The 19304-nt window shown below is 57.1% G+C and overlaps 9 protein-coding genes across 9 annotated transcripts; 7 read left to right on the top strand and 2 right to left on the bottom strand.

Moving 5' to 3' along the window:
- Positions 1-84: 84 nt before the first annotated feature.
- LTHEOB_9127 (Lytic polysaccharide monooxygenase) lies at positions 85-1140 on the bottom strand (the record flags this gene model as incomplete). The annotated part of the gene is made up of 1 exon (XM_035518681.1): positions 85-1140. The coding sequence occupies one exon, from the start codon at positions 1138-1140 to the stop codon at positions 85-87; it is 1056 nt and encodes a 351-aa protein (XP_035369157.1).
- A 1139-nt stretch (positions 1141-2279) lies between these two features.
- On the top strand, positions 2280-4196 carry LTHEOB_9126 (Zinc finger GATA-type protein; the record flags this gene model as incomplete). The annotated part of the gene is made up of 4 exons (XM_035518680.1): positions 2280-2647; positions 2702-3886; positions 3949-4033; positions 4098-4196. 4 exons carry the CDS (start codon positions 2280-2282, stop codon positions 4194-4196), a joined length of 1737 nt encoding a protein of 578 aa, XP_035369156.1.
- Positions 4197-4961: 765 nt separating this feature from the next.
- On the bottom strand, positions 4962-5831 carry LTHEOB_9125 (uncharacterized protein; the record flags this gene model as incomplete). The annotated part of the gene is made up of 1 exon (XM_035518679.1): positions 4962-5831. The coding sequence occupies one exon, from the start codon at positions 5829-5831 to the stop codon at positions 4962-4964; it is 870 nt and encodes a 289-aa protein (XP_035369155.1).
- Positions 5832-6370: 539 nt separating this feature from the next.
- On the top strand, positions 6371-6745 carry LTHEOB_9124 (Transcription initiation factor IIA gamma subunit; the record flags this gene model as incomplete). The annotated part of the gene is made up of 1 exon (XM_035518678.1): positions 6371-6745. The coding sequence occupies one exon, from the start codon at positions 6371-6373 to the stop codon at positions 6743-6745; it is 375 nt and encodes a 124-aa protein (XP_035369154.1).
- A 923-nt stretch (positions 6746-7668) lies between these two features.
- On the top strand, positions 7669-8958 carry LTHEOB_9123 (uncharacterized protein; the record flags this gene model as incomplete). The annotated part of the gene is made up of 1 exon (XM_035518677.1): positions 7669-8958. The coding sequence occupies one exon, from the start codon at positions 7669-7671 to the stop codon at positions 8956-8958; it is 1290 nt and encodes a 429-aa protein (XP_035369153.1).
- An 893-nt stretch (positions 8959-9851) lies between these two features.
- LTHEOB_9122 (Copii-coated vesicle protein 4 protein) lies at positions 9852-11054 on the top strand (the record flags this gene model as incomplete). Its single annotated transcript, XM_035518676.1, has 5 exons — positions 9852-9867; positions 9986-10136; positions 10192-10304; positions 10363-10921; positions 10982-11054. The coding sequence occupies 5 exons, from the start codon at positions 9852-9854 to the stop codon at positions 11052-11054; spliced, it is 912 nt and encodes a 303-aa protein (XP_035369152.1).
- Positions 11055-11705: 651 nt separating this feature from the next.
- LTHEOB_9121 (Inosine uridine-preferring nucleoside hydrolase) lies at positions 11706-13640 on the top strand (the record flags this gene model as incomplete). Its single annotated transcript, XM_035518675.1, has 7 exons — positions 11706-11744; positions 11918-12021; positions 12112-12224; positions 12282-12338; positions 12389-12423; positions 12470-13076; positions 13129-13640. The coding sequence occupies 7 exons, from the start codon at positions 11706-11708 to the stop codon at positions 13638-13640; spliced, it is 1467 nt and encodes a 488-aa protein (XP_035369151.1).
- A 2470-nt stretch (positions 13641-16110) lies between these two features.
- LTHEOB_9120 (Proline-rich protein) lies at positions 16111-16828 on the top strand (the record flags this gene model as incomplete). The annotated part of the gene is made up of 3 exons (XM_035518674.1): positions 16111-16194; positions 16241-16379; positions 16434-16828. The coding sequence occupies 3 exons, from the start codon at positions 16111-16113 to the stop codon at positions 16826-16828; spliced, it is 618 nt and encodes a 205-aa protein (XP_035369150.1).
- Positions 16829-18239: 1411 nt separating this feature from the next.
- On the top strand, positions 18240-19074 carry LTHEOB_9119 (Short-chain dehydrogenase/reductase SDR; the record flags this gene model as incomplete). The annotated part of the gene is made up of 3 exons (XM_035518672.1): positions 18240-18596; positions 18646-18845; positions 18897-19074. The coding sequence occupies 3 exons, from the start codon at positions 18240-18242 to the stop codon at positions 19072-19074; spliced, it is 735 nt and encodes a 244-aa protein (XP_035369149.1).
- Between the last annotated feature and the right edge of the window lie 230 nt (positions 19075-19304).

The raw sequence follows: 19304 nt of genomic DNA, 5'->3' as shown, positions 1-19304 counted from the left end.
TCCACGCCATGCAATTCGCTGCTGGAAATGGCATCTGATCGACGCTAGCCAGCCCCCTTCCATGGTCCATGCGAGCAGCTCTGTTTACTCCAAAGTAAAGTTGTAGCTAACACGTCCAGCAACGCCGCGCATGACGACACGGCGCTCCTTCTTCGCGAAAGTAATTTTGCCGTCCTCGCACTTTGTTCCGGCAGCGACGTCTTGCCAGACCACCTTGCCGAAGCTGCAGATGCCGAATTGACTGGCTCCATTGCAGACCATTGCGCCATCCTCGGCACAACCAGCATTGCTGCTACCGCCAGCAGAAGTCGAGGGCTTAGCAGCTGCCGGAGCACTTTCGACAGGTGTAGAGGGTTCGGGAGTCGGCATGCTCGTTGAAGTTGGAGACGGCGAAGGAGGTGACGAAGGAATTACAGGAGGTTGATCGGAGGACGGGCTGTCGTGGCCGTTGCCAGAGCTGCCGCCCATTTGCGGCTGCGTCTTGGTGGGAGCGCCGCAGTCGCCCTGCATGTCCTGGAAAGGCCCGTCTCCACGCTTGTCGACGGAGTCGCCTGGGTTGGGGAGGAGGGGAACGGTGCTATCAACGGTTTTGCAGGTCGTCTGGGGGATGTTGGCGAGCTGCATGTCGGGCAGTCCGTTGTACACGTCCTTGTTGTCGGCGCCGCCGGTGACAGTGATGGGCGCGCAGTTCATGTACATCTCGCGGTTTCCGATCTTGTTGAACCAGGTCCAGGCCAGTGCGAACTCGCCGTTGGGGAAGCCCTGAGGGAGCTGGAAGTTGAAGGTATCGGGCCCGCCGTTCACACCAGGGCAGTCTCCCTCAATCGTGTGGACAACCTTGAAGACGGATGACGCGGTGGGCTGCTTGTCCAGTGAGACGCTGATTTGGCATGAGCCGCCGCCGTGGACAGCAGTGCCGGTGAAGGAAAGCATCTGCGGCTTGCCGACTTCCATGAAGTTCATCTTGCTAATATCGTAGACGCCGGCGCGCTGCTTGCAAGGATAGTCGCCTTCGAGGGGACTGTTGTTCAGAGTGTCGATCCCATAGGGGACTGGCTGCGCCATGATCATGTGTGCCTTGACAGCCGGTGCCATGACAGCGCCGACCAAAGCAGCCAAGCTGACCGTACGGAAACGCATGTCGAAAGCTGTTGTAGAAGAGAATTAGCTTGATGATGAGAGGGAAATAGGATCTGGTCCTGCCAGTGGATGCTGTGCAAATGCTTTCAAAGGAGTGTCTTGAGGAAGAGGTAGAAATGCCTGGCTCGAGGGTGGTTTTATGTTGGGCCCGTGCGGGTCATTGTTGCAAAACAATTGTGAATGGGACAATGCACGGGTGGGTGCCATATGCAAGCCACCCACATTGTTCTAGACCGCGTCTCAATGTACACTCACTCACTCACAATGCCAGTGATAACAATGTGTTCACAGCGGCGAAAGACTTCATGTTAGGCAATGAGGTCGAGACCAAGCTTTTAGCTGCTGGTTCTGGAATTAGCAGGTCAAATGGCTTTGCTGGAGATATTTTTAGGAAACCTAGGAACAGCAAACCGCATACACGGAGTTCAAGTCGTTACTTGAAAGTTCTCAATGCGGATCTGAGACGCTTTTTCAACTGCATATAGCCATTGTCTTCAGCATCTAGTCAGCTCGCGAAGCTTCTTTGAAGGCATCAAAAGGAATGATGGCCTTGGGATGCGAAACTGAATCAAACTGTGCGGTCGGCGAACTCAAAGTGAAGACAAATGTACTCGCCCGCGTCAACCATGCTGAGGCAATGAAGTGAGCCATTGCCAAGTTCCGTAGCGCTTCGTTGTTTGATTTCCATGTCCAAGTGAGGTGTCGACCGCCTATTTGCGCCTGCTACGATGCAGTAACAGCCCACATCGGGGCAGGTCGCGCAGGATAAGACAAGAAGGCGAGCTTGGCCGGAAAGACAGGCCGTTAGAGTCAGCCAGACACACGACGTGCCATGGCGCAAGGGGAGTGTTGGGGGCTAGGGATGCTTGGCGTGGTGTTGAGCGAAAAACGCGGCCGGGGCCTTGGCGCGATTGCGGGTTCCCTTGTCCTGGCGGGTGCGCGCGTTCGCGAACATCTGCATCTCTGCCAACCTTCCCACTACCAGCCCGCCTTGGACCCTTCCCGTGGCGCATGATCGACTAACCTACCGCTGCTCATCGCACACTGTCGCCGGTCGCGCGGAGCTCGCTTCCCCATCCCGCCGTCCTCGCGTTCCCGACTGATCTTTGCGAGAGCGCGCGCTTCAGCACCTGTGCGCCATGTCGTCCGTCACCGCGAAGGCCAACCCGCCGCAGGCGTTCATTTCCAGCTACGCCCCGCGCATTCGCACCTATGGCAACTCGCTGCTGCAGCCCGTCATCCCTCAGCTCACCCAAATACCCCCGTCGCGGACGACCAAGCGAGGAACCACTGCCATCAACTACGCCGAGGATGGCTTTGATGACGACGATTTCGAGGACAGCGAGGGGCCTAGGCGGAGGCCCACTGGCCTGCGCAGCTTGAGGCAGCAGGACGATCCACAGGCGAAGCTGGGCCAAGACGCTTCGCAGCTGGGCAAGGAGCTCACCGCGCCGGTCGAGGTGCAAGGCATTTGGAGAGAGTGGATGGGCAAGCCGAAGCGCGCATTGTATGCATTCACCCCCGCTTTGCACTCCAACGCCGTTGGCTGACTGAATTGCAGGACGGAGAAGCAACTTCAAATACAGTCGCATTTGCCGCTCACCCTGATTCCTATCCGCATCGATCTGGACATCCAGCCTTTCCGCCCGGAAGCACCCTTGCCCACTCCGAACAACGCGCGCGACTTTGGCATTGACGAAAGCCTGCCTGCCTACAGGCAACCCGACGTTACCCCCGCATTCAGGCTGAAAGATGCCTTCTTGTGGAATCTGCATGAGGCGCTGACGACGCCTGATCAATTCGCCAAGGTCTTTGTAGAGGAGCTGGACTTCCCCAACGACAGGAAGCCCATCATCATCACGCAGGTTGCCAACCAGATACGCCAACAGCTGGAAGAGTATGCTGGAGTCGCAATGCACCCGTTGTTCCATTCTACAAACACAGCCAACGGCGCGGCAACGGCGCCTCGATCCACTCAACCCCCGGCAACACCTCGCGAGCAATCCTCAACACCAGCGCCAGCCAGCACCCTTGCGCCCACTCCTGCTGCTCCAAATGGCACCCCCGTCCCTGTGGGACCTAGCGGCAACAGCATCTCCGCCACCGCCACCCCTCTTCCCTCCGACGACGTTCACAACCCTGATGACACCTACCGATGCATTATAAGCCTTAATATCAACCTGCTCAATCGTCTTTACAGCGACAAGTTCGAGTGGTCATTACTGCACCCCCCAGGCTTTGCTGAGGTATTCGCCAAACAAACCTGCGCCGATCTTGGCCTGGCGGGGGAATGGGTGCCAGCCATGACACACGCTATCTATGAAGCTGTCTTGAGACTTAAGAAAGAAGCCTGTGAGAATGGCGGCCTGGTGGGTTATGGCGAGATTGAGAACGAGGCCGCCGAAGGTGCCGAGGCTGGGTGGCGGTACGATCCAGAGCACCTAGCGGATGAGTGGGAGCCAAAGGTCGAGATTCTTTCCAAGGAAGAGATTGAGAAGCGCGAGGGCGATCGTGAACGCCAGATTCGACGCCTTCGCCGCGAGACTGCGCGCTTCTCGAGCACAGCGAACATGTCAGGCGGCATGCCGCAGAGCGACTACTTCGCGAACCCAGACCCCGATGAGCGCATGGGTAGAGGCGAACGCAGCAAGAAGAAGAGGCGATTCCGGAGCTTGAGTCCGCCAAACAGGGACAGCCCAGATACAACAGGCGGATACGGCGGCCAAGGAGGAGGCCTGCAAGAGTGGTAAGCGTCACTTTACTGCTGTAGCTTTGGCATCTTTTGCTAATAATTCATCGCGTCCACAGGGAAAGGCAGAATTGGCGGTGCTCGCACTGTCTGGTGCATGGTTCAGCGGTTTGGGCTGTGAGGGATGGCCCCAACGGTTCCAGGGTGAGTGACTTAAGATTTGAGACATATCGGTGCACGCAGGTCACTAACGATTTTTGCCTTGCAGTCACTGTGCCACAACTGCGGCTACTTGTATGAGCGCGACAAGAAGCTTCCCCCATGGTCGCACAATCTTTTCATCTACGATGTCCACACTCGGCGGTGATCGTCACATCATGCGCCGTCTTTTCTGTCCTTTTAACTTTAGACCAGGCTTATGGAGTATCACCATTTTCATCTTCGAGTATCTCGGTCGCCTGAATTCCCCATCTGCGGGTTGATCAGGTGTTCAGGCGTTTGTCTTTCCTCTGCTTCAAGAAAGACTGCTGCCGCGGTTGCAATGCCCCTCGGCTGGCGTCACATTTGGGATTTTTTTCCTTTCGCGTCCTTCGCGGATGAACTTCAGGAAAAGCATCATCAAATCTTTTTGAGAGGATCATCTGGTATCGTACGAACGGCTGTGGCCATATCGGAAAGCATTCAGGTGTCAAATGGAAGAGGAGTTGGCACGGTTTGATGAGTTGCAATATTACCCTATGTCAAGAAGCTGGAAGGGATTCGAAGAAAGCCTAGTGCTCACGTGTTGTACGATTATTCACATGGAGGAAATTCAGGAATGATGATTGGATTGCCGATTAGTCCCTTGCTGGTCAACAACATGAAGTCGCTTTTATGTTATGCTGCCTGTTGATATTAAGCCATCATGCTAAGAAAGAAAATTATAAGTATCCTCCGAGAAATGCCTGCAAGATACAAGGAAAATAGGGTGCCGCCATCGTGGATGTTGTGTCCATTAACATGATGCCAGTCGTGAGATCCCCCGATACTCTTTGCACTGTTTGCTCATCAATGATTGCATCCTTGCCGACAAAATTGCAAGCAATCCAGCTACCTCGAGCATTTGACTTTGTCATACAGTCATGGACATCTCTCAGATCTTTCCATCTGCACCATCAGCTCTCTCCTTCTTCACCGCTCTGCCCTCAGCCTCCGCCACTTCCTCCGCCTTCCTCTTGATCGACCCAGCACCACCGCCAGCGGACGGAGGTGGCGTCTCCGGCGGCGTCAGCACCCCCCTGGCACCTATAACCGCTTGGCCGTCACCCCGGTCCGCCATCACCCCACCATTCTGCTGCCTTGCCACCACAAGAGGAGGGGAGCCCGTTCCCACGCTACTGCTGCTGCTGCTCATCCGCACCGGCGGCGCCAGTCCGCCAATGACATTCCTGTCTCCGACAACGCGCACGCCGCAGTCGATCCGGATGCTGAGCGGGCGTTTGCTGTTGCCGTTGCGGCTGCTGCCGCCATCGTCGCCGGGAAGGTGCCCCGGGAGATGCGGCAGCGGTGCACTCACCGCCGAAGGGCGATGGCCTTGGCTTTGGGCCGCTGCTTGTTGCTGCTGCTGTTGAGCTTGGATCTGGGTTGGAAGAGTTCCGTGGAGGAGAGAGAGCAGGATGGCGGTCAGGCGCGGGCCGTCGACGGGGGGCACGGCGATGACGTTGGACGAACCGTGGATGACGGTTGCGGCGTCGACGGCGAGGGTGGGGCTAGGTGTAGCGGAAGAGGCCGCAGTGTTGTCATCTTCGGCTTCGCAGTCGGAGTCGGAAGCGGTGTCGACTGAGTCGAGATCTTCTTCGGCGACGGCCGTGGGAGGTTGCTGGGTGGTGGAGTTTGTGGTGAGGGTTGAATAGGCTGGGGGAGGGGCGTCATGCTGGTTGTCGCTGCCACGCACGGTGGTGTTGGAGGTGGCACGATCGGCCATGATCTTGTTGTAGGCGTGAAGCAACGAGTTGAAGTCCATAATGGACGTGGAAATGCGAGAGGTTAGAGAAGAGGAAATGACACAAATGGATTTATGGTAAGATGGTTGAGAGTATTCTTTTACTCTACAGCCCGAGGTAAGATTATCGGAGGTGTGAGAAGAAAGGAGCGAGAGGCTGCGCGATAGCCACAATATATGCCATGGTGTGTTGCAGGGGCTGACAATAGGCTCGCATGGCACAATCGCAGTGGACAGGGTCAGTGGGCTGCAGCCTTGCCTTACCCATGTGTTGTTGCGGGTCGTGTGCGGGTCGCATTGAGATGCTATTGTGGACGGAATCGTCGCTATTGAGAGATAGTATTGTGGACGGAACCTGTGATCGGGCCCGTGCTCCCAGCCTACCAACGATGGCTGGCATTGTCTTTCTTTGTTTGCTCGCCAGTTCCGCCGCTGAATAAAAGCGGAGCTGGCGATGAATGGTGGCATTTCCAGCTCTCCCGAAGGTTGCACTCTATTCAACGCCGGACACTCGTCGTGTCGAAGAAACTATCGCACAAGCTCTCGTAGACACCTAATCTATGGTCAGCCAAGAACCCGAAAAGCACTATCGAGGGACCAGCATCGGCCTGTCCCTGATAGCTACGCTGGATGAGCTGACTGCCATCTCGCCGCAGCTGGCAGAGAAGGTCAGGCAGCACTTCGACCGCGAGGTGCTCATCGCTCTACGCAGCGCGCGCGTGATGCGAAAGCGGATGAACTTCAGGGCTCGCTGCGATACATATGGGTTCTACGATGACCGGTGGCGCTTCGTTCTCAAAGACGTCAAGATCAAAACAGACAGCGGGAGGAGCATTCGGTCGGACTGCGTCACCGTCGACGCGATTTCGACCGGTCTTGAGAACGAGCGGCGTCTAGCCAAGGCGGGGCCGAGATGGAGGAGAGAGACAAGTTGAAGGACCAGAGTCAATCAATCCGTTTCAGGCTCATGACACGGCGTGTTTGTGACAATTGGTGAAGGAGGAATGCCACAGGCGGGCTGTTCATCTCGCCAGGGTGATATCCAGATTTTCAGCGACGCGACTAGGGAACCGCCAGGCGGGAGGACCGTTGAGATGGGTTCGTTCCAGGTGTTGTGCCACCGCCGAAACCCCCTCGTCAGCGTCGCCACCAATGGCGGAATCCAGGAAGGAAGGTGCTTTTGATCCAGGAATCTCGCGTCTGACGCGCCCCGTTGGCCATTGGTGCCTTGCCTGCGACGACGCACATGCCAGGTACGGGCTGTCGCAGGCACGCGCAAGCAGAGCAGTGCAGCAGCATGTCGTTTCAGCTGGAGCGCGCTGCCGCACTGCCGCTCGGGGCTTGTCGCGGCTTGGCTGGAGCGGTGGGCGGGCGGTGATTGTACGCAGCAAAAGCTTGGACCCGCTTCCCCGGTTGAGGCCTCGACCTCCCGGAGGGAACAGATGTTGACACCGTGTTCACCGTGGCCGCCGCCGCTGGGCATCGGACAGACGTGCGCTTTCAAAAGCTCCTGCTGGCTGGCCAATTTTCGCCGCCCGCCCTCGCAGCTGCTCATCCGACCAAGCAGGTGCACGCGCTCGGCGTCAACCCCCTGCACACACCACCTCTCGCCTTCCCCGAGCAACTCTCCTCTCGCTCTCTCCATCATTGGCATCCTCCCCCAGCAACTTGACTCGCCAGCCCTTGCCTCCTCAGCCCGCGGCACCGCCCGCCCGCTTCCCTCTGACCGCCGCTCCTGAGCTCCACCACCCTCCGCCCGCCCAAGGAGGCTCAAGCAGAGAGATCGTCGCTCGCCAACAGCACACCACTCTTCCCGCATCGTGCGCCCTCGGTATTGCGCCCTCCGCTGCCATTGCTCATGCACGCTTTGACTGACGCCAAAATCCCGCAGCACATCCAAGCCCCCGTCGCCATGGAGCCCTGGCAGTCCTGGGGTCTGTTTCTGACCCTCAGCATCGCCGCCTACTTCTACTACAGCAACCAGAAGAAGGCCACGGCCCGTCCCGCTCGCACTCAATCTGTGGCCGAGGACACCGCCGTCCGTCCCGCCCGCAAGCGCGAAGAAGCCAAGCCAAAGCGCAAGACTGACGGCGTCGCCTCTGGAAGTGACGCCGCCAAGGGCAGCGAGAAGAACCGCAACAAGAACAAGAAGGAGCAGAAGCCCGCCGCCAAGGCTCCCACTTTCGCTCCCCCGCCTGAAGTCGATGACGATGAGAAGGAGGACAAGGAGTGGGCCCGCCAGCTGGCCGAGCTCAAGAAGGGTACCAACCTTGCTCCACCGGAGCGCAAGGTCGGCGGCGGCGCCAGGACTGTCAAGCAGCGCGCCGCCAACGCCGACCGCGCCTTCACCTCTGGCTCCTCTACCAATGGGGCCGATGCCGACGCTGAGTTCTCCCCTGCCATCTCCCCAGCTCTGAACGCCTCTGCGAGCGGCCGCGATATTTCGGACATGCTGGAAGCGCCCTCCGCCGGCCCGTCAGTTCTCCGCCTCACCGAGCCAACCGGCCCGGCGCCTGCGAAGAAGCAGCAGAAGAAGGCCTCGCCCGAGCCCAAGGAGACCAAGAAGCAGCGCCAGAACCGCAAGAAGGTCGAGCAGGCGAAGGCGCTGCGCGAGGAGGATGAGGCAGCTCGCAAGGTCCTGATGGAGCAGCAGCGCCGCACGGCGCGCGAGGCTCGTGGCGAACCCGCCAAGAATGGCCTCGGTGCCCCTACGTCGGCGCCCAGTGCGTGGACGCAGAAGGAGAAGTCCAAGGCCAACGGCAGCGGCGAGCTCCTTGACACGTTCGACAACGAGGCATCCAACCTCGCGGCCAGCGGCACGTCGACCAACTGGGAGCGGGATCTTCCGTCGGAGGAGGAGCAGATGCGCCTTGCGATGGAGGACTCGACTTGGAGCACGGTTGAGACAAAGGGCAAGAAGGGCAAGAAGAAGACTGCCCAGGCTGAGCCGGAGGCTGAGCAGTACGCGGTCAAGACGCCGGAGGTTCGGTCGCTGCCGCTGACGGAGACGACCAACACATCGCGCTCCAACACCATGTCGAGCGATGTTGAGCCGACCAACGGGCTCAAGGGATCGGCTGACATCAGCGATTATATCCAGGGCCAGGTTGGCAGCCACCCGCAGGACTCGGACTGGGCGGTCGTGTGAGGGCATCACGCTGAGAATGCACATTCACCCAGCTGATGATAATGCACGAGTCGACCGTTTGATTTCCTGTCGCCGATTTGGCGACCGATTTGCATGAAGCGTGTAATCGGCGTATATCCCCTTGCTTGGAGGCCCGGGTAGCCGCCTCTCTCTCTCTTCTACTAGTGTATTCTGGATTTCAATTTTCACGCAGCACTCGGATGGAGTGCGGTTGGTTGCGGGTCAGAATGTGCGAGGGATGTAGCTGTGGAGGATGACAGGGAGGCACGAAAAGCAGTTTCTGTTTACTTTAGCGCATGGCAGCCCCGCGGCGATGGATGCGGCGGGGTCCGGCTGCTCGCCGCCTGGGCGGGCCGTCTGCACTTGTCCTGCCTTTCTTTCCGCAGACGAGGGCAGGACGGCAGATGTACATTAGTATGCGAAGCAATTGAATCTTGTCGAGTTTGCTACCGTGGCTTCGGGGGTCTTTTTCGCACTAAGCTCGCTGCTACAGCTGGAGCACCAGCCACAGTGCGGCCGGCTTGGCGTGCGCGCATCGCCAGCAACAGCTTCTAATTATACCGCGCTGCCATCAGCTCGCGGACGAGGGCAGCGCGCGAGACCAGCTCTGCAGCGGCGTCGCGACGAGCGGAAAAGGTGCGCCAGGGTTTTCTTTCTGCGACCGGCACGAGAACCAACAAAGCATCGCACTTTCGCCTGCCGTATTCATATAAGACCCAGCCCTAGAGTTCCTGGCTTGCCTCTCCCGAGTCGGCTCGAGCATCTCGAAACGCAGCAACCGTGTCCTCTCCCACGAACTTCGCCCTCCCCACCACCACCTCCGTACAAGTACCGCCGCCCGCGCTTCCGCTCCCTCTTCACACGGCCACTCCTTCTTCGACCTGCGCGACAAAATGGCCCAAATAAGAGGTTCGACTCCCGTGCACCCGACCATGCCGCATCCGCGCCCTCCACTTGATAGCTCCGCATCACGACGCCACAATCCCTTCGCCTCCTGGCCAAGCTGTGCTGACAATCTGCGGTCCAGGAACCGCGGGATACCACCTGGGAAACCAGTCGCCGTTCGGTGGCCCCCAGCGCTCCGATGCCACGAGCGACCCCAGCCCGCTGGACGCCATTCGCGAGCAGACAAGCAAGATTGAGGACTGGCTGGACACCCTCTCCGAGCCCATCAAGCCGTGAGTGCTCCAGGAGTGCCTGGGTTTCCGGACGCTGACAGTTCCGGCGTTACAGGCACCTCCCTGCCATCGGCCGGTTCCTGATTGTCGTTACCTTCCTGGAAGATGCGCTCCGCATCATTACCCAGTGGAGCGATCAGCTCACCTACCTGAAGGACTACAGACACAGTGAGCTGCTTCCGGCGCCTGGACGAGAGAGCTACAGCGGCGCTAACTTGGCCTGCAGTTCCCAGCGGAGTGACGCATCTGTTCCTGATTTTCAACGTTATCGCCATGACGGTGTGCTCGATCATGATCATCGGACGCAAGCATTCGGAATACGCAGTGGGCGGGCTGCTGAGCGTGGTTGTGACGCAGGCACTGGGCTACGGGCTGATTTTCGACCTGAACTTCTTCCTGCGCAACCTGTCGGTCATTGGCGGTCTCCTCATGGTTCTGTCGGATTCGTGGGTGCGCAAGAGGTTTGTGCCGGCGGGTCTGCCGCAGCTGGATGAGAAGGACCGCAAGATGTACTTCCAGCTTGCGGGCCGCGTGCTGTTGATTTTCCTCTTCATCGGCTTCGTCTCGTCGGGTGAGTGGAGCTTCTGGCGCATCACGGTCAGCATTCTCGGCCTCATTGCCTGCGTCATGGTCGTCGTTGGCTTCAAGGCCAAGCTGAGCGCGGTTCTGCTGGTGCTCATCCTGAGCATCTTCAACATCCTCGTCAACAACTTCTGGACGCTGCACCCGCACCACCCCCACAAGGACTTCGCCAAGTACGACTTCTTCCAGATTCTGTCGATTGTGTAAGCTGCCCCATTTTTCCCGAGAGTTTGGAGAGCTATAGAAAGGCTAACAAGGTGCAGCGGCGGTCTACTCCTGCTGGTCAACATGGGACCTGGCCAGTTCAGCGTCGACGAGAAGAAGAAGGTCTACTAAGCAGCGACGGGATCTATGCGAGCCACCATTTTGTGGCGCTATCTTCTCAGAAGATTTCGAGGCATGGGTGGTGGGGGATGAGGGAGGTCGGACACGGGCTGTTCTCCCATCGGCGCCACCAGAAAAGCGGTGCAGGACGAAGAGAAAATAAGACTCGTGTACATCATCATCATCATCATCATTGGGAGCAGCAGCAACACCGTCAAGTCGGTGGGCGTTTTGTAGTCTTTATTCGAGCTCCGGAACAAGAAATGTTTTCCGCACATGATGGAACGGAGAGCAAGCAATGATGACAACACGGTCAGTTTATTGCATGAGCGGGTAGGCTTGGGATATCCCGTTTCGACATGTGAACCGACTATTATGTTTTAGAAGCGAGGAAACAGGCACTCGCGTCTGATAGTAAAATATAACCTTAATAGACGCCCACAATAGTTGAGTGGCCTAATCACAGTCGAGAGATTTCCCCTTATTAATCCTGCGGCGGGCGGCGGCCAACTCCGGCGGTGGTGGTTTTTCTGCCGAGCCCCGCCGCCGCTGCCTATCTCGGGGAGGCGGAGATGGTGGATCCTCCACATCTCTCCGTCATCTTATAAGGGCCATCTTCACCAGCACCGACTGTCTTCTTGTGTGACCAACCCTTGTAGCACCATGGCACCAAAGAGCCGCATCATTATCGATACCGACCCGGTACGTCACTGCATTTTCCTTGCTGTTTGTTTGCCTGCTTTAATGCGACGACCTCCCTGGATCTATGAGAGGCATAGTGGACACTTGGTATTCTCATATCGTTCCGATCGTAGAATAAACATCGTGGAGCCTGTGCCTTCATTAATTGACGCTGACACCAAATTGGTTGAAAGGGTGTCGACGATGTTCTCGCTCTGCTGTTGGCATTTGCAGCAAAGAAAGAAGAGCTCGAGGTTCTCCTCGTTTCCTTGACGTTCGGAAACATTGATGTGCAGAGGTGAGCTCAAAATTACTTGACCGCTCTTCAGCAACAAGGCCTCAACTTTCCCCCCCTTCATCACAGACCTCGACTCTAACTCCGGAGTAGCTGTCTGAGAAATGTCGTGTCTTTGTTCCATTGGATCGAGAAAGAGATTGAGTGGAGAAAGGTGAATGGGTTGCCAGAAGGGTTCGAGGCATTAAGAGCACACAAACCTCTTGGTGAGCTTTGGGATGTACCTTGGACTGTACGAAGAGATAATCTGATCGAATGTTTAGTCTCGGTTGGCGCTGAAGAGCCGCTTGCGGACCAGATGATGCTGGCTGACTATTTCCGTAAGCTGAAGGCACAATTTTGCCATGTTTTCCAAACTGACGCCCGGTAGATGGAAGTGACGGGCTGGGTGGAATCCACTCAAGCGTGAGTTGGATCAACTTTGGATGATAACCCCACTAACAACTCTCAGCATCCGCACCTCACGCCCGAGGAAACATGGAAAAGCCTTTTCGCATCTGCTCTGTCTTCGTCTGACGCGGAAACTGTGGCTGCGGCCCGTGAAGCCCAGCAACCGAACGCGCTCTTTGCGCCGTCGACACAGCGTTCACACCTGGAGATTTTGCGCCTACTTCGGGAGAACGAGCCCAATACCATCTCCATCATCGCCATCGGACCGCTGACGAACTGCGCTCTCGCTGCTGCCGCCGACCCGGAGACATTCCTGCGCGCAAAAGAGGTCGTCGTCATGGGCGGCACCATCGCCGAGACCGGAAATGTACTTCCTCCCCCATCCTCGTCAGCTAGAACTGAGCGGCCACCGCCCTTCAATCTGATCAAGGCGCCGGACACACCCTTGAGAGCTGCGCTAAACAAACGCAACCAGGTCACTCCCGTAGCTGAGTTCAACACATATGCCGACAGCATTGCTGCCGCACGTGTTTATGCTCTCACGAGCGCTCTCCCGGAAAGCACCATGCCGCCGACGCCGCCTGCACCGCCGGGCAAGGAGCACGACCACTTGAAGCCCTATCCGAAGAATTTGAGCAAGAAGCTCAAAGTCGCCATGTTTCCGCTCGGTGCGTAAAAATCTTGAGGGCGCTTTGAAGGTACTAACGATCCCGGCTGCAGACATTACACACAAGCATGAGCTCACCCGCGGCCAGTTCGACGCCGCCATCGCCTCCCGCCACACCGCCGGCTCTCCGCTCGCGACGTGGGCGTCAGTCTTCCTCAGCAGCACCTTCCGCAAGATTGAAAGCCTGTCCAGCTCCGACAAGGATGCCGTGGCAGAAACCGTCTCGCTCGCCCTGCACGACCCTCTGTGCGTATGGTATGCCATGAGCCCGGATGACCCGCGTTGGAAGTGGGCGCCCGGCCGTGAGGACCGGAGAGGTGTGCCGGGCGAGGAGGATGGATACGAGGACATCAGAGTCGAGACGAGCGGGCAGTGGACGAGGGGTATGTGCATGGTGGATAGGAGGGAGCGGAGGCTGAGGAATGACGACGGCGAAGGGGGCGAGGTGCCCGGCGACACCGGGAATTGGCTTGGCAGAAAGGCAGGTAACAGGATCAGGAGGTGCGTTGGGAGCCCTGGTGAGGAGAGGTTTGCAAAGGAGCTGCTGGAGAGGGTGTTTGGTTAGAAGACGGATTTGGGGGAGAAGTTGGATGCGGTGTCAAGTGCTGTTGTGGAGCTTGGGCTAGATATGTGGCTTATGCAGTACGAAGAGCGGAAAAGTACAATACGAGAAACGCACGACTTAGCTTGTTTCTCAACTGTGGATGAGATGTTCTTCAGTTATCCGTCGGTCACTTCGCAACCGCTCCGAGGGGGTTCAACTCAACAGCTGGCGCTCCCTTCCTTTTCACCTAGAAGCTGACAGTGCACCGCCTACTTGCCACAGATTCGCTCGTGGACAGATTCGAGCCACTGCGTATAATATCGTATCGCGTCCGAGATCAATCTGCCCCAGCGACAGGATGATGGAGCCGAGGTGGAAGGCAGTAAGCTGCCGCCAGAGGAGAATGTCGGTCCATTTGCTGAGGGACCAGTAAAGGCCAAGCACGACGCCGACGATGAAAGTAACCCAGGAGCTTCAGGAGAAAAGGGGGGGCCTAGCTTTTTCAAGTAGGCACGTAGCGGAGAAGGGAGGTACGAGGGCGAGGAGGATGAATGGTGGGATGAAGGTGGAGGTGAGGTGGTGCTAGGTGAGGGTTGGATGGAGTTCTATCGTTGTCAGGGGCTCTCCACTTGTTCCAGCTTCCTCCTTGAATAATACCGCGGGATGTGCCCGTTCAGTGGTTGTTTCCCATAGAGGAAGGTAGGACGTTTGACTTCCTTTTTGTTTTTGTTCGTGTCCATGCGCTAGTCCAGCGCAACCATGGCAAAAAGTGTCATCAAGTAACGTAACAATAGCGTAAACACCGTCGAAACAGCCATTACGCTTACTCTGTAGATGAAGGTTGAAACTCCGTAAATGTGGTCTCGTTGAGACGGTTGGCAAAAGTTTTGCCTCGGATGGGGGATCCGCTACACCGTCTCTTTGAATTGGTCCAAGGGCAATCGTTGCATGGAGAAAACCGGTTCAACAACGCCATGTTAAGCATGCTACACACTCCTGCGCCATGGTACGAGATGAACGAAGTGTATTGTTTGATATCTTTCCGCTGCTAAGCGCAAAGAAAACAGTGCCAAACAACCTCTTCCTGCAGAAAAGCATGGCTACAAGCACTCCCGTGTCACGGAAATTGGGTAGCTCGGTTCTCAGCTCCATGACGACTAACTCCCGTTGCGCCCACTCTTCGCTGGGATGTCGAAGCAGCAGCAGTTTGTTCTACCGAGGTGGTAAGAGAGAAGCCAGCTTGGACAGGCAGTGATGGACAGTCAAGCGGGCGGACTCGTCAACCAGCCGAGTCTGTTCAAGTGTCGGAGATGACAGACCGCCCTCTCTGCTGATCCATCATGCGGACAGCAGGGAATGCTAGAGAACGGAGATTGGGATTGGGACATCTGGGAGGAGCGAGTCGGCGCCGAGATGGTAAGATCTGGTTTTGCGGCTCCTCTGTATGGCAGTAATGCTGCGGTCAAGGGGATCCTGGTGTGAGCCGAGGGAGAGAGCGATTGGACCAGCGGCCATGGCTCGATTTGCATGTGCCTCTGGCCCCATGCTGGCCGGACGATCAGGTACGGTCGACTTGCAGACAGCCGGATATTGTTGACAGCAGAAAAGCCGCAGGTGGACGAGACTAGTGTCAAGATCAGGCGAACGCATGACTATGGACGTTAGTGCGGTCCGAATAGGGTTTAATGCTCGTCCCGATGGCTTGTCGCCGGACCAGTAGGCATTGATTGCGGCGCAGAAAGTATTGTGGGCCGAGGCGCGGTTGCTGTTTCCTGGAGGGGGCGAATTGACGCAGGCAGGCACCAGTCTCCACATTACGGCTATACCCCAGATCCGCCGCCGCCGCTCGCCAGACCCCGGTCCGCGCTACTGCATCGCACACTTGTACGCCGAGCATACACCTTCCTGTTCGGGACCCAGACCCGTGCAGCCGCCCAATCACGCCGCCGGTGGCGTCTGGGGAAACACAAGCTCACGCCAGGACCGTCATCGCTGCCACGACCGCCTGTCTTCAGCCGCTCTGCACGCTGCCGTCTGGCTGCATCAGCCCTCGCTCGTGGGAAGAAAGGCTGCCGGGGACGCACGCGACTGTCGAGACAGCCACCACCACCACACCGTTACAATGACTCTCGTATTTCCACGTCGCGGCGAGGATCCGACACCCTGCCCACCAGTCGCCGCTCTAGCCCGAGTCTCTTGACGCCCATTCGGCAATTGTTCCCATTGATCTGCGCCTCTAATTTCTTGCCTATGCGGGGACGCCGCGATGACTTCCACGATCAGAAGCCGCCCTCCGCGCCTAGAGAATGCTGAAGCATTGAGCTGCGATGCTTGGTAAAATTTCACGCATGTGACGCATCTATCCGCTCGGCCGTGCTCAGCATATAAACCCTCTGCCTCGCCAACTACCTGCTCGACACCAGTACACGCCTCTTGTACATACACTTCACTGTCGTTTTCCCATCGCAGCCATTCGCTCCTCTCAGTCACAATGAAGACCTCCTTCGCTGCCGTTGCCTTCGCCTTGGCCTCTGTTGCCTACTCCCAGGACATCTCCGACCTCCCCAGCTGCTCGGTGCGTCTTCTTCTCTAGTGCCAAACGCACTGCTAACACTCGACAGCTCAACTGCTTCGTCACCACTCTGGGCAGTGATGGTTGCTCGTCTCTCACCGACTTTGAGTGCCACTGCAAGGTCCCCGGCCTGACCGACGAAATCACTCCCTGCGTCCAGAAGGCTTGCTCTGCCGATGACCAGAAGAGTATGTTCCCCTTCTCAGTAGTGTCTACCCAGTCCGACTGACAATCCTCTGCAGCCGTTGCTGAGCAGGTTGTGGCTCTCTGCGAGCAGTACGGCGTCACCATCTCTGTGCCCGCCGTCTCCTCGACCGCTGCTCCGTCGTCCAGCGCCGCCGCCAGCACCCCAGCATCTTCCTCTGTTGCGCCTACTTCCGAGTCCTCGGCGGCTTCTTCTTCCGCTTCGGCCTCTGCCACCGCTTCGGCCTCTGCCACGTCGACCGTGACTTCTTCCCCCTCGGCTACCGACGTCGTCGTCTCCACCCCAGTGGCTACCCCGACCACCCCGGGCGCCACTACTCCCGGCGGTTCCACCCCGACCCCGTCGCAGTTCGAGGGTGCCGCTCCCACCGCTGGCGTCTTCAGTGGCGTGGTTGGTCTTGCCGTCGCTGTTGCCGCTGTCGCCGGCTTGTAAGCCCTCGATCCTGTCGGCCTTTGGGTTCACGTTACTTCGGTGTTGAAAATGGAGGGATGGTAATGAAAGGATGCGGCGGATGATGTACTATACGACGCTCATACCAGAAAAATTAATAGGCATTCATGCTGGAACAGCAATTCGATGAGCACTGCTCAAGTGTCGCTCGTGATACCTTGTATGACATGAGTTATGCCAGCTTCAGCTCGGAACAGGGGGGCCCAGGCCATAATTCGGAAAGCATGCCGGTTGTCTCACCTCCGGCTAAATGGCTCCCCTACATTTTGAGCTTGCAGGCTCCGCAACTGGAAGCATGATCTTCATTTTTAGGCGCCCGCATCAAGTCACCCCAGCTCGTACGATCAGCTCCTGTTCCCTGGCTTGCAAGGCGGTTCAAGGACTGCTCATGCCGAATGAACCTGGAGGGTTCTTCCGCCAAGAATATCTGACAGGGACAGGGTTGCAGTAATATTATCGTGGGCCCCAGAATATCGATTTCTCCGGATTGAGGGTTGCAGACTTTCGCGCAGCTACGATGAACTCTTTCTTCCCTGCTGCCGCTAGCCTCAGCCACCAGCAGATACCGACCCTAGGAAACTCAAGCGTAGAATACTTGATACCACTAATTTATACGGTGATACCGCATCAACAGGCTTTCGCTCCCCAACGGCAATCAAGCCTTGTGGTGGATCGAGATCAAGGAGGAGCGAGCCAGACCCAACATCAGCTCCAGGCCAGGCCGTGTCCTCCCGCTTTCTCTACATTTTCTCCATAAGCAATATCCCTCCGCAAACGCTTTTCAAGCCCGTCTTTCCCGGAGCTCCCGTTTCATGTTGCCAGTGGATTGCTCTAAGGGCCTTCGTCGCAATTTTTCTTTTTTTTTAAAAAAAAATAAAAGAAAGCCCCTACTAAATCATTCGGTCTTCTCACTGCTCTTCAATAATAGGGTCATGGTGATGCTCCACACGACAGGTTGGGACCAACGACTTGATCTTTATGCCTTCCTTCGTCCTGAATGGCTGTCTTTCCGTGTTCTTTTCTTCCTTGTGTGGTTCTGCCCCCACTTTTTCTCATAATTTTACTAGTGAGAGGGTTTGTGAAAGGTCAGCTCCTTTGTCAACCGCTGTGAGCGAGTCAAGTGCTTTCGAATGGAGCGTGTCTTGGTCGTGTGCATTCGAGTGTAGGGTGGCATAAGTGGTTGGTAGTACAGGAAAAGGGAGAAGTGCGACAATGGATGCGAATTCCACATCAGACGCGGGGTCAGCGGGCCTGGTTGCTAATCAGTCAGCAGCCAATCCACCACATTAATACTCTCCCCGCTCCAACGATGACGTTCTGTGCGGGGTTCGGTGCTGAAAACACTGCCCCCGAATCTGCCCCCATCAAACCTCTCCATTCCCGCATCAACAACATGGAGGGCAAAATAGTTGCCGTTAGCGGAGGGGCTCAAGGAATAGGATTTTCCACGGTTGATCTCTTACTTTCCAAAGGTGCCAGGGTATCGGTGGGAGATTTGGATGAGGCCAAACTTTCCAGTGCAGAAGAGCATTTCCAGACTGCGGTGAAGGAGGAACGAGTCCGTTTTCAAAAGGTGGATGTTTCCAATTCCAAACAAGTCGACAGTTGGATCGCAGAAACGGTCAAGTGGGGCGGTCGACTGGATGGCGCTGTCAACGCGGCGGGCATCAACTGTTCTGAATCCGGCCAGCCAACCCTCGCCGACACCTCGGATGAGCGCTGGAATCTACTTCTCAGCGTAAACCTCACGGTAAGTCGGCTCGCCTTGATCTTCGTTCGTCCTTGCTCACGGATCGTAGGGCATGTTCTACTGCCTCCGCGCCGAGATCAACCACATCACCGATGGAGGAAGCATAGTATGCATCTCCTCGGTCCAAGGGCTTTTGGGATTTCCAACGTCGGCCTCATACAGCGCGTCGAAGTTCGGCGTTAATGGTCTGGTCAGGAGCGTGGCGAAAGAGACTGGAGACAGAAACGTACGCGTCAACGCTATTGCTCCGTACGCCTCCTGCCGAACCCGTCTTAGACATGGTTGCTAATTTGGAGATAGCGGTGCCATCGACACTCGAATGGTTCTCCCGCCCGACCGCAACGACCCCAAAACGCCAATAAAGCGGATTGGACGGCCAGAAGAAATTGCTCATTTGGCCGCCTTCCTTTTGGACAATGAGGTTTCATCCTTCACCACGGGCTCTGTATATTCCGTTGACGGAGGCTGGACCGCCTGAGAGACGTCATACTCCTGTCTCACTTCTCTGCTGCGCGCGTATAAAACAACAACGTAGACGTCAAGCCCTTTTGCTGCTCTGCTTTACCTTTCACTATTCCACCAAGCTTTCCTTGGCGTGAGCATGATTTGCAATGAACATGATCGATATCCAACCGACACGACTCAGTCCTCGCCATGGGAACCGACTCGAATCACGTTCCCTCCGGCCGGGTGAAGCCGCAGGCCTCA

This window comes from Lasiodiplodia theobromae (genome assembly GCF_012971845.1).
Source record: "Lasiodiplodia theobromae strain AM2As chromosome Unknown scaffold_30, whole genome shotgun sequence".
NCBI classification, from domain to species: domain Eukaryota; kingdom Fungi; phylum Ascomycota; class Dothideomycetes; order Botryosphaeriales; family Botryosphaeriaceae; genus Lasiodiplodia; species Lasiodiplodia theobromae.
This window is presented reverse-complemented; position numbering and strand designations above follow the sequence as displayed.